Source organism: Oncorhynchus clarkii, chromosome 22 (genome assembly GCF_045791955.1).
Source record: "Oncorhynchus clarkii lewisi isolate Uvic-CL-2024 chromosome 22, UVic_Ocla_1.0, whole genome shotgun sequence".
Taxonomy (NCBI): Eukaryota; Metazoa; Chordata; class Actinopteri; order Salmoniformes; family Salmonidae; genus Oncorhynchus; species Oncorhynchus clarkii.
Window position 1 is genome coordinate 23,650,593 of NC_092168.1, and position 13,135 is coordinate 23,663,727.

General features: G+C 45.8%; 1 protein-coding gene and 1 pseudogene across 1 annotated transcript; both read left to right on the forward strand.

Moving 5' to 3' along the window:
* The first annotated feature begins 1,133 nt into the window (after positions 1-1,133).
* Positions 1,134-3,663, forward strand: LOC139380666 (collagen alpha-1(VIII) chain-like). The gene is made up of 2 exons (XM_071123580.1): positions 1,134-1,458; positions 1,709-3,663. Exons 1-2 carry the CDS (start codon positions 1,134-1,136, stop codon positions 3,661-3,663), a joined length of 2,280 nt encoding a protein of 759 aa, XP_070979681.1.
* Positions 3,664-11,631: 7,968 nt separating this feature from the next.
* LOC139380686 (protein jagunal homolog 1-A-like) lies at positions 11,632-12,294 on the forward strand (annotated as a pseudogene).
* Positions 12,295-13,135: the final 841 nt, after the last annotated feature.

Genomic DNA, 13,135 nt, shown 5'->3' on the forward strand with positions numbered 1-13,135 from the left:
AGTCAAACTCAAACATTAGCATTGGAATTTGAAAAGTGTTTTAACGGGTTAAAAAGTAATTGGCTACCGTAACACAAAAGAGGACCAAAGCCAAGAAACACCATCTCCCAGTTCCAGGTCTGATGCTCTTTGTTATACTGTGGCTGAGTCTTGACGGAGCATCCTCATTTCCTAAGAACATCTGGGAGGGTTCACAGTAGAAGGTCAGAGACACACACAAAGTCTAGCCAAAAACAGCCACGTTATATGATTCATTATTTAACGAAAGAAAGAACGTGTTAAGAAACGTAACAGAGAATCATTTCTTTTCCCACCTACCTATCTTGAGTAAAACTGATTTTTTTCTGCTATGACTTGTAGGCCGAAACGCATTTGAGTTTCTTCTGATCTGGTGGGTTATTTTCAGAAGCTTTCATGTGAAGTATAAATGTCCTTGTCAGTTCGTTTGTCTGATAGTATGTCTGATAACAGGGCTATTAGTAATGTTATCATTTTGCTCCATCAGCTGTTTGAAAGCCAAGGCATTGCTCAGTCAGTTAGTAGTCTCGTAAACCTGATCCTAGGCAACAGCATTGGAAACATTGTGTGAGGCAACGGTCTGCGGTCTGCCTAGGTCAAGTGTAGCTCAGTTGGCAGAGCATGGCAAGCGCCAGGATTGTGGGTTTGAACAGTAGAAAACAAGTATTAAAATGTATCCACTAAGTACTGGAAGTTGCTCTGGATAAGAGCATCTATAAAATGTAAATGTAGTCAGTTAGCAGTGTTGTTACAAGATTGAGCATGTAAAAAGAAAACTGTTTTGTGGTTACCACATCCTACATCTGGCAATATATACTATTTTTAAAAAGGCTGGCCCATGGTTAAGTATTGCTCTTTACTGTCCAGTAGGTGGAGCCAGAGCAATTTGAAGGTGTATCAGGGCATGAATCCCTTTCTATGGGGAAAAGCTTTCATATTACCAGTCATATGGCTTTTATTGCCATGTATGTATGTTTGACTGTTTGCATTTTATTGAAAAATACATACTGGCAGTGAATTAGATTCCCTTGATTGGCTCATTGATTGACTTTTTGATCAATTGATCAATTGACTGATTGTCTAACATAGTTCTCTTCTGCTGTCTTCCCCAGGCCATGGCCGTGCCTTCTCTCTCAGCCCCTCTCCTCGTGGCTCTGTTTCAGCTTGCAGTACTACCTCTCGTTCACGCAGGGGTATACTACGGACACAAGCAGCATCAGCAGCACCCCCAGCAGCAACCCCAGCAGCACCAGTCTATGCCACACCTGTCCCACATGGGCATGGGCAGCAAAGAGCAGCACCCTCAGCAGCAGTGGCCAGGAAAGGACATGCCCCACATGCAGTACCCCCATTACAGAAAAGAGATCCCCCAGATGCCCATGCACATGGGCAAGGAGTACCCCCGCAAAGGTGTGGTAGTCAACAGTGGACAGGACAAAGGTGAGATCGAATGGCAATCTCAAAGGACTTGTGGCTCTGGTCGAAAGTAGCGCACTACTATGGAGTAGGGCAATAGTATGTTGTTTATGTTGAGACTATGTCAATCTTCAATGTTCATTACCTAACCTAACTCTAGTTAAGACATACACACAAGCAGATTGTACTTAATTTTGCTCTTGTGCTGAGTATTGTGCTATGCCTGCAATCTTCCAATAATGTTTAGACTGATTGGACATCTTATCCCCTACAGGTCAGACAATCCCCAGTGGGGCTGTGGGAGGTCTCGCTGGAGGCCTGCCAGGAGAGCAGGGCCCAGCTGGGCCTGCAGGACCTGAGGGACCCTCTGGGCCACCAGGTGCTCCTGGGGTAGGACAGCCAGGAGGTGAAGGAAAACCAGGCCCCGCTGGTCCCCCAGGATTCCCTGGTGTAGGCAAACCAGGACTCCCGGGAATTCCAGGCAAGCCAGGGGGCATGGGAGACCCAGGTGTACCTGGAGAGCTGGGCCCCAGTGGTGGAGACGGTCATATGGGGCAGCCAGGGCCTCAGGGCCCCCCTGGTCCTCCAGGTCTCCCGGGGATAGGAAAACCAGGGGTTGGGGGGTTACCAGGACAACCAGGACCCAAGGGGGAGCCAGGACATAAGGGCCTGCCGGGACTACCAGGATTACCAGGACCCAAGGGTGACAAGGGAATTGGACAGCCAGGACAGCCAGGCCACAAAGGGCCAGCAGGACCCCCTGGACCTCCAGGTCAGGGAGGGATGCCCGGTGTGGGCAAGCCTGGAATTAATGGCATATTGGGGCCACCAGGAGGACCAGGGAAACCAGGCCCTCCTGGAGAGCAGGGGCTGGCTGGACCAGCAGGAGAGGGTGGCGAGACCGGTCCACCAGGGTTGCCAGGCCAGGGAAAACCAGGCCAGAATGGTCTGCCTGGACAACCAGGCATGCCTGGTGGGAAAGGGCACCCAGGCCCTCCAGGTTTGCCAGGGAAGCCTGGATTGCCCGGATTTGGAAAACCAGGATTCCCAGGACCCAAGGGAGATAAAGGGATGGGTGGGATGCCCGGAGGCCCAGGACCAAAGGGAGACAAAGGCCATGGAGGACTTCCAGGTGTGATTGGACCACCTGGACCAATCGGACCAGCTGGTCCCCTTGGCCCTATGGGACCCCTTGGAGGTCTTGGCCAACCAGGGGTAAAAGGAGAGGCTGGAGAGGGAGGGCAAAAGGGGCTGCCAGGTGGCCAGGGTGAGCCTGGTCCTCCTGGACTTCATGGTCAGAATGGCTTCCCTGGAGAGGGAGGAGAGCCAGGGCCAAGGGGTCCCGCTGGGCCTGTAGGACCCCAAGGGGAAGGCGGACACAAAGGGTTACCAGGCGCCCCTGGCATTCCAGGCCTATCTGGGCCAAAGGGAGAGGGAGGACTTCCAGGAGAGAAGGGTCCCCAAGGCCCTAAGGGCATTCCAGGTCTGGGAGGTGCAGGTGGGCCGATCGGACCTCCTGGTGCCCCTGGGTCTAAAGGTGACAGCGGATTAACTGGTCTTCCCGGCGTTGAGGGTAACGGAAACCCAGGTGTCCCTGGTCCTCTTGGACCTCCAGGTAAAGAAGGTCCTGGAGGACCACCAGGAAATCCAGGCCAGCCAGGTCTACCTGGTCCCCCAGGCCCACCCGGACCCCCCGCCCTCTCCCCTAACATGGGAGCAGTCCTCACTGAGATGGGTATTCCTCCTGGGCTGGATGGAGTCAAGACCACCGGCTATGGCAAGAAGGGGAAATATGGAGGAAACAGTGGAGAGGTAATGGGCGCCAACGGCCTGGAGATGCCTGCGTTCACGGCTCTGGTGACCACACCCTTCCCACCAGTGGGCACGCCTGTGGTGTTCGACAAGATCCTGTACAACGGCCGTCAGAACTACAACCCCCAGACAGGCGTGTTTACCTGTGACATGCCCGGGATCTACTACTTTGCCTACCACGTCCACTGCAAAGGGGCCAACGTGTGGGTGGCGCTGATGAGGAACGATGAGCCTGTGATGTACACATATGACGAGTATAAGAAGGGATTCCTGGATCAGGCGTCGGGGAGCGCAGTGTTACCTCTACAGCCCGGGGACACTGTGTACCTCCAGCTACCCTCGGACCAGGCCGCAGGACTATACGCTGGCCAATACGTCCACTCATCCTTCTCTGGGTACTTGTTGTACCCTATGTAGCAACAACTATAGAGAGGAAGAGACAGTGACAGAGGGAGAACATTTTGGAGAAATTTAAGCATTGTTTATAGAAGTCTTTAAATGTGTATGTTCTCTTTTTTAAACATCAACTATCTGTTGAGATTGATGCTGTTGATATCGACGCTGTTGAGATCGACAGCGATGGGAGGACGCGTCGCACAGTCCCTGGGAAAATCTGAGAGAGGACTGTGTATGTGTGTGAGTGAATGTACATATATGCAGTTTTTATAACCATTTATGTTGTGGTACAAAGATTTCTGTATCTATGTACCGCTCTTAAGAGTGTTACGTTACAACACTGCATTAAAAGATGCCATTACATCAACAGGGTTCACATGTTGTGAAATGTAGTCATATGTACAGTTGAAATCGGAGGTTTACATACAACTTAGCCAAATACATTTAAACTCAGCTTGTCACAATTCCTGACATTCAATCCTAGTAAAAATTCTCCATCTTAGGTCAGTAAGGATCGCCACTTTATTTTAAGAATGTGAAATGTCAGAATAATAGTAGAGAGAATAATTTATTTCAGCTTTCATCACATTCCTAGTGGGTCAGAAGTTTACATACACTCAATTAGTATTTTGTAGCATTGCCTTTAAATTGTTTAACTTGGGTCAAACATTTCAGGTAGCCTTCCACAAGCTTCCCACAAGAAGTTGGGTGAATTTTGGCCCATTCCTCCTGACACAGCTGGTGTATCTGAGTCAGGTTTGTAGGCCTCCTTTTTCCGTTCTGCCCACAATTTTTCTATAGGATTTAGGTCAGGGCTTCGTGATGGCCACTCCAATACCTTGACTTTGTTGTCCTTAAGCCATTTTGCCACAACTTTGGAAGTTTGCTTGGGGTCATTGTCCATTTGGAAGACCCATTTGCGACCAAGCTTTAACTTCCTGACTGATGTCTTGAGATGTTGCTTCAATATATCCACATAATGTTCCTCCCTCATGATGCCATCTATTTTGTTTAGTGCACCAGTCCCTCCTGCAGCAAAGCACCCCCACAACATAATGCTGCGACACCCGTGCTTCACTGTTGGGATGGTGTTCTTCGGCTTGCAAGCCTCCCCCTTTTTCCATATCGATGGCCATTATGACCAAACAGTTCTATTTTTGTTTCATCAGACCAGAGGACATTTCTCAAAAAAGTACAATGTGCAGTTGCAAACCGTAGTGTTTCTTTTTATGGCGGTTTTGGAGCAGTGGCTTTTTCCTTGCTGAGCGGCCTTTCAGGTTATGTCGATATAGGACTTGTTTTACTGTGGATATAGATACTTTTGTACCTGTTTCCTACAGCATCTTCACAAGGTCCTTTGCTGTTGTTCTGGGATTGATTTGCACTTTTCGCACCAAAGTAGGTTCATCTCTAGGAGACAGAACACGTCTCCTTCCTGAGCGGTATGACAGCTGCGTTGTCCCATGGTGTTTGTACTTGCGTACTATTGTTTGTACAGATGAACGTGGTACCTTGAGGCGTTTGGAAATTGCTCCCATGGATGAACCAGACTTGTGGAGGTCTACAATCTTGCCTGATTTCTTTTGATTTTCCCATGATGTCAAGCAAAGAGGCACTGAGTTTGAAGGTAGGCCTTGAAATACATCCACAGGTACACCTCCAATTGACCCAAATTATGTCAAATAGCCTATCAGAAGCTTCTAAAGTCATGACATCTTTTTCTGGAATTTTCCAAGCTGTTTAAAGGTACATTCAACTTTGTGTATGTAAACTTCTGACCCACTAGAATTGTGATACAGTGAATTCTAAGTGAAATAATCTGTCTATAAACAATTGTTGGAAAAATTACTTGTGTCATGCACAAAGTAGATGTCCTAACCAACTTGCCAAAACTATAGTTTGATAACAAGAAATGTGTGTAGTGCTTGAAAAACTAGTTTTAATGACTCCAACCTAAGTGTACGTAAACTTCAGACTTCAACTGTATGTATCAGTTTAATTTAAAGTGCTGCACAGACGAATGTGGAAAGAGATATATCTCTTGTATTGCCACAGAGTACCATGTGTTTTTTCTCAAGTCCCTACATGTTCCTTTGCAAACTGGCAGCTGCCATTAATGAAACCGTGGCAAAGAATGTAAATTGAATAACTAAAGAAAACAAATACAATATCTAGGAAAATGGCACCTGCAATGTGCTATTACAGTACTTACAGAAAGGAAAACCAATAGAGATTCAAATAAAGTGGTGCAATGGTTTATTTCACGTTTTAGTTTGTTGCGTAACTTTCTTGTTGTGTTTTTGATTAATTTGTTTGATTCTTTTTTTAAACTTTTGCAGACAAGCATCATGTGTGATGTTTATAAGGGTGATTGTGTCGCATTAAATGGTTGGCAGAACACTCTAGTCTGAGTGTGCTAGAGCGCAGAATAACTGATGAATTTACAAACATGGGGCGAGGTTGCAGGGATATCCTTGTATCATCGCGCACTAGTGACTCCTGTGCACGCTGACCAGGTCGCTAGGTGTACGGTGGTTCCTCCGACACATTTGTGCAGCTGGCTTCCGGGTTGAATGCACGCTGTGTTAAGAAGCAGTGCGGCTTGGTTGGGTTATGTTTCAGAGGAGGCATGGCTCTCGACCTTCGCCTCTCCCGAGTCCGTACGGGAGTTGCAGCGATGGGACAAGACAGTAACTACTAACAATTGGATACCACGAAATTGGAGAGAAAAAAGGTTAATTTTTTAAATAATATACAAAGAATATGTCAGTAAACGTTGGCAAAAAAGCGTAATTAAATTGTTGCCATCAGCACAGCTACAGTCACCAATGCTCTGGATAACATAGAAACAGCCTAACCAACTCTGCTAGAAAAATGTCAGAGAGAGGCGCTCTCTCATTTATGTCTGGAATTAGCTTTAGCCAGTTAGCTAGGGTGCTCGACTGCAGATGTGAGGTCAGCCCTACTCCTCAGCCAGAGTGTCCAGTGTGTGCTCTGAACGCTTCGAGAGAGAAATGCTCTAAATTTACAAATGGACAATCTGACAACACTCTGAATTTACGAATGGCCAGATCACGCTCGGAGCGCTCTCTGGCACTCCAGAGTGAATTTACGAATGGCCAGATCACACTCGGAGCGCTCTCTGGCACTCCAGAGTGAATTTACGAATGGCCAGATCACACTCGGAGCGCTCTCTGGCACTCCAGAGTGAATTTACGAATGGCCAGATCACACTCGGAGCGCTCTCTGGCACTCCAGAGGGAATTTACAAATGGCCAGATCACACTCGGAGCGCGCACTCTGAATTTACAAATGGCCAGATCACACTCGGAGCGCTCTCTGGCACTCAAGAGTGAATTTACAAATGGCCAGATCACACTCGGAGCGCTCTCTGGCACTCCAGAGTGAATTTACAAATGGCCAGATCACACTCGGAGCGCTCTCTGGCACTCCAGAGTGAATTTACAAACGCACCCAAAGAGTAGAACATTAAAAAGAGAGGAAGAAGGGTGAAAATGCCTTCCTGCATGCCCCTCCCTCTCCTCCTCTGTCACCCATGTCCCTATAACTAACCCATCTACCCTTCCCTAACCCACCTCCGCCCCTGCCCCCTACCCTTCTACCCCCCAGTGCCCCAACACAATACGCTTGACTGATAACAAAAACATCCTGCAGCATTTATAATAATGTATTATTTTGACTACTGACCTCCTGATTTTAAATGTGCAGAAGTGGAATAACATGTACTTTTTTTTATTCCAGATATGAATTCAGTTTCCTTTCTTTATTTGGTGCTAAAGATTCAGTAAACCAAAAGAAACCCTGAGTTTGAATGTTTTTACTGTTATACTGGTGATGTTGTTTAAAACAATAATAAAGATGATTTAACTAGAAGGTCATTTGTTACTCTTTTTTTCAACATACACTGAATATACAACACATTATGAACATTATGCTCTTTCCATAAAATAGACTGACTAGGTGAAAGCTAGGATCCCTTATTGATGTCATTTGCCCGGACGAATTGAGGCCGAATATTAGGAAGGTGTTCTTAATGTTTTGTACACTCAGTGTATATCAAGACTTTTATTTATATAAATGTTTTATTTTTATTTAACTAGGCAAGTCAGTTAGAACACCTTCCTAATATTCTTATTTACAATGAAAGCATACCCCGGCCATAACCCAATGACGCTGGGCCAATTGTGAGCCGCCCTATGGGACTCCCAATCACAACCAGATGTGATAGAGCCTGGACTCAAACCAGAGACTGTAGTGACACCTCTTGCACTGAGATGCAGCGCCTTAGACCGCTATGCCACTCGGGAGCCCAAATAAGACAGGTATTATTTCATTGTGTGACAATAATAAGTGCACATCAGATAAGTGCAGTTCACCAGTCCAAATGTAATAAACAAATTGTACTTGCTCCTGATCTAGGCTACAGTAAATATGCTCTGGTTTAATAATTATAGTCATGATCATTGCAGCTGACTGGATATGCAATATGGTGTAGAGATGAGGATACTGTGCTGCCAGACAGATAGGCTACTGTACCTTGACTCGTTCCGATGACTATTAAAATAGTATATTATATCTTCGATTCATCCTATAGTTTTCAGGCACATCTATGGGGACATAGATATATATAGATGTATTTCCTCATAATAAGAGGTGCTTTCTTTCTTCCGCAAAACACAAAAATACATGTTTTGGTTTCTTAACAACAGTTCACATGTCTCGAAAAGGATGCTGCGACTGATCTTCCGCGCGTGTGAGCACACGTCACTGTCATCTATTCACCCTGCTTTTATTGTGCCGAGCTACGATTATCACAATTGATAACTTCCAATTTAATTAATTAAATATGGCCATTAATAATTACATAATAACAGAAGGCTACAACAACAAACTGAGTTATAGGCTATTTATTAAATCAGTTTGCCAGGTCAAGGTAGGCTACACAAGTGGCACAAATTGATTTGCAATGACTCCAGTGATATTGTAATTTCAATATACACTGCTCAAAAAAATAAAGGGGACAACTCCAAGTCAATCACACTTCTGTGAAATCAAACTGTCCACTTAGGAAGCAACACTGATTGACAATAAATTTCACATGCTGTTGTGGAAATAGAATAGACAACAGGTGGAAATTATAGGCAATTAGCAAGACACCCCCAATAAAAGAGTGGTTCTGCAGGTGGTGACCACAGACCACTTCTCAGTTCCTATGCTTCCTGGCTGATGTTTCGGTCAATTTAGAATGCTGGCGGTGCTTTCACTCTAGTGGTAGCATGAGACGGAATCTACAACCCCCATCAAGTGGCTCAGGCAGTGCAGCTCATCCAGGATGGCACATCAATGCGAGCTGTGGCAAGAAGGTTTGCTGTGTCTGTCAGCGTAGTGTCCAGAGCATGGAGGCGCTACCAGGAGACAGGCCAGTACATCAGGAGACGTGGAGGAGGCCGTAGGAGGGCAACAACCCAGCAGCAGCCTTTGTGCAAGGAGGAGAAGGAGGAGCACTGCCAGAGCCCTGCAAAATGACCTCCAGCAGGCCACAAATGTGCATGTGTCTGCTCAAATGGTCAGAAACAGACTCCATGAGGGTGGTATAAGGGCCCGACGTCCACAGGTGGGGGTTGTGCTTACAGCCCAACACCGTGCAGGACGTTTGGCATTTGCCAGAGAACACCAAGATTGGCAAATTCGCCACTGGCGCCCTGTGCTCTTCACAGATGAAAGCAGGTTCACACTGAGCACATGTGACAGAGTCTGGAGACGGCGTGGAGAACGTTCTGCTGCCTGCAACATCCTCCAGCATGACCGGTTTGGCGGTGAGTCAGTCATGGTGTGGGGTGGCATTTCTTTGGGGAGCCGCACAGCCCTCCATGTGCTCGCCAGAGGTAGCCTGACTGCCATTAGGTACCGAGATGAGATCCTCAGACCCCTTGTGAGACCATATGCTGGTGCGGTTGGCCCTGGGTTCTTCCTAATGCAAGACAATGCTAGACCTCATGTGGCTGGAGTGTGTCAGCAGTTCCTGCAAGAGGAAGGCATTGATGCTATGGACTGGCTCTCCCGTTCCCCAGACCTGAATCCAATTGAGCACATCTGGGACATCATGTCTCGCTCCATCCACCAATGCCACGTTGCACCACAGACTGTCCAGGAGTTGGCGGATGCTTTAGTCCAGGTCTGGGAGGAGATCCCTCAGGAGACCATCCGCCACCTCATCAGGAGCATGCTCAGGCGTTGTAGGGAGGTCATACAGGCACGTGGAGGCCACACACACCACTGAGCCTAATTTTGACTTGTTTTAAGGACATTACATCAAGGTTGGATCAGCCTGTAGTGTGCTTTTCCACTTTAATTTTGAGTGTGACTCCAAATCCAGACCTCCATGGGTTGATACATTTTATTTCCATTGATCATTTTTAATAAGAATATTTCATTCATTCAGATCTAGGATGTGTTATTTTAGTGTTCCCTTTATTTTTTTGAGCAGTGTATATTTATTGTATCAAATGGTAGGCTACAGTAGCCTGCAACTGCATAGAAACGTATAGCCTACTTGATGGCCAACAGATGCAAATTCCATTTCAAATTTCCACTAGCTCAGCGACATCGTTTTCAAAGTAGCCCAATTCTCAATAGTTGTAGCTACTTGCTGGGCCAGTCCTATTTATTGAAATTATATTGCTCTTGATTTTTTTTTTTTTACTTCAAGAATAGAGGAGCTTTTAATTTTCAATTGTTTTAGGGTAGAAATAGAAGCCTGATCATCACATCGGTGTGTGTCGTGCTGCTTCTCCAGTTTCAACTGTTCTGCCAGCGACTACGGAACCCTGACCTGTTCACCGGATGTGCTACCTGTCCCAGACCTGCTGTTTTCAACTCTCTAGAGACAGCAGGAGCGGTAGAGATACTCATTAAAGATCGGCTATGAAAAGCCAACGGACATTTACTCCTGAGGTGCTGACTTGCTGCACCCTCAACAACTACTGTGATTATTATTATTTGACCATGCTGGTCATTTATGAACATTTGAACATCTTGGCCATGTTCTGTTATAATCTCCACCCGGCACAGCCAGAAGAGGACTGGCCACCCCTCATAGCCTGGTTCCTCTCTAAGTTTCTTCCTAGGTTCTGGCCTTTCTAGGGAGTTTTTCCTAGCCACCGTGCTTATACCCCTGCGTTGCTTGCTGTTTGGGATTTTAGGCTGGGTTTCTGTACAGCACTTTGAGATATCAGCTGATGTAAGAAAGGCTATATAAATACATTTTATTTGATTTTGATTTGTGTCTACATAAACCAATTATTTGAATGAAATACATGTGAAAAACACATATGATACTCATTATTAAAGGATCAGATTTGGGCTTAAAAAAACTACATTAAATATATTGGTTTGGATGTAGAGTTAATACATAGAATCTTCTAGAATGTTTGCTGAATATGCACACTTGGGGCTCTATTCAATCTCGTAAATGTAGCCTTTTACTGCCGTGGGCTAAATCAGCGTCACACAGAGTGATTCTTTTGAAACAAAAGTATACACCTCACACACAGTTATTGGCTTAAAAACAGAAGACACCATGTCAGATATAGAGTTGAAATGTGTTAAATTTTGAGTTTGCATCCCACAATTACACTGTATATACAGTAGATCATAGAAGACTGAAATGTAACAAAACTGTTTGACATAGAAACACCAGATTGTTGTCGTTTAAAAAATATAGAATATTGATGAATTATGAAATCATCCTAAATATGAATAATATTCAACCCATGAGGCTTTTTTTTGTCATTGACTGCAGGAAAGGGCTACAGGCCATTTCCAACTGAGCTGACATATGTAGCCGTCTCCGCCAACGCGTTAACATTGCCTTCACATTTCAATTGTTTGAGTAGAGCCCCAAGCCTAATAGACTAGTAAGATTAATGATTGTTTGTTGCTTGGTTTTCAGGGAAGCAGGTTGTCACCATGACGTCTCGTGTGGGCCCTCAAGCTTCAGGTACTGAAGGGAGTGACTTCAAACACAGAGAGAATGTGGCCCCGCAGTACCAGTCGAGGTAATCATATCTGTCTGTGCTTTTATCTGTCTGTATGCTTGTCTGTCTTGTCTGCCTACTTTTCTATCGGATCATACTGTCTCAACCTCCTCTCCCCTTTTTCTCTGTGCCTCCAGTGCCTTGATAAAGTAGGAGTTGCGGAAGCTCAACTTCGTCCACCTTCTGCTGTGGCTCGTGGTGGCGGCCCAGGTGACCATCAGCAAACTCGACCTGGTGCCCAGCGACCCGGCGTCCCTACAGATGATAGTACCCCTACCTGATCAGTTTCTTTCCACTGGTCACCAGCAGCCTGTCGCTGTCCAAGAACAACATCAGCTACCTGGTGATCTCCATGATCAGCTCAGGCCTGTTCTCTATCGCTCTACTCTTCTACGGCATCATGGAGATGCTCGGCGAGGCCCAGTAGCTTTACTGCCAAGGCAAGGTCTACCGCTTCGTCTTTGGCTGGGCGGAAGTCACCGTCATGTACCTGGTGATAGTGGTGGCGGTGCAGGTGGATGCCTGTCAGATATACTACAGCAAGAAACTGCTGGACGCCTGGTTCTATTTCACACAGGAGAAGAAAAAGAAGTGATGCAGATGTATTGTGGGTTTTGAGGCAAGGGAAGAACTGTTTTTTTATTTTTTTTTCTGTCTGTCTCTAGGATGCATTTATAAGTACTGTATATTGTTATTTATTTACTACCTCATAATCCCTGTCCATTATTTTTCCAGATTGTCTAGTCAACCTTGCATACTCTTTCTCGCCAAGCTTGCATACTCTCTCTCTCCATTTCAAAGACACTGACTCAATGTACATTTTATCTCACACACACCATAGGAGGATGCTGAAGGGAGGAAGGCTCATAATAATGGCTGGAACGGAGCGAATTAAAGGGCATCAAAAACATGGAATCCATGTGTTTGACTTGACACATTTGATACCATTCCACCTGTTCCGCTCCAGCCATTACCACGAGCCCGTTCTCCCAAATTAAGGTTCCACCAACGTCCTGTGATACACACATTAGTATATTACATACACACACAAAAACATACACAAACACACACACACACGTCTCATTCCACTACTCTGGATTCATGTTGTCTATTTTTTCCTTCCCATTTCATCTATCTTGGGGCTCCCGAGTGGCCCAGCGGTCAATAGCACTGCATCTCAGTGCTAGAGTCGTCACTACAGACACCCTGGTTTGAATCCAGGCTGTATCACAACCGGCCGTGATTGGGAGTTGGGAGTAAGCCCATAGGGCTTAGCACAATTTGCCCAGTGTCTTCCAGGGTAGGCCGTCATTGTGAATAAGAATGTGTTCTTAACTGACTTGCCTAGTTAAATAAAGGTTACATAAAAAATATATATTCTCCCATGAACGCTGTGGGGTGTTACTACCTTGGTTCTCTACTTGTTGCCATGTCAA

Excerpts from the sequence above, each read along its gene's own strand:
- LOC139380666 (XM_071123580.1), top strand. The coding sequence starts at position 1,134 with ATGGCCGTGCCTTCTCTCTCAGCCCCTCTCCTCGTGGCTCTGTTTCAG. Across the intron at positions 1,459-1,708 it reads CAACAGTGGACAGGACAAAG|GTCAGACAATCCCCAGTGGG; the intron begins GTGAGATCGAAT and ends TATCCCCTACAG.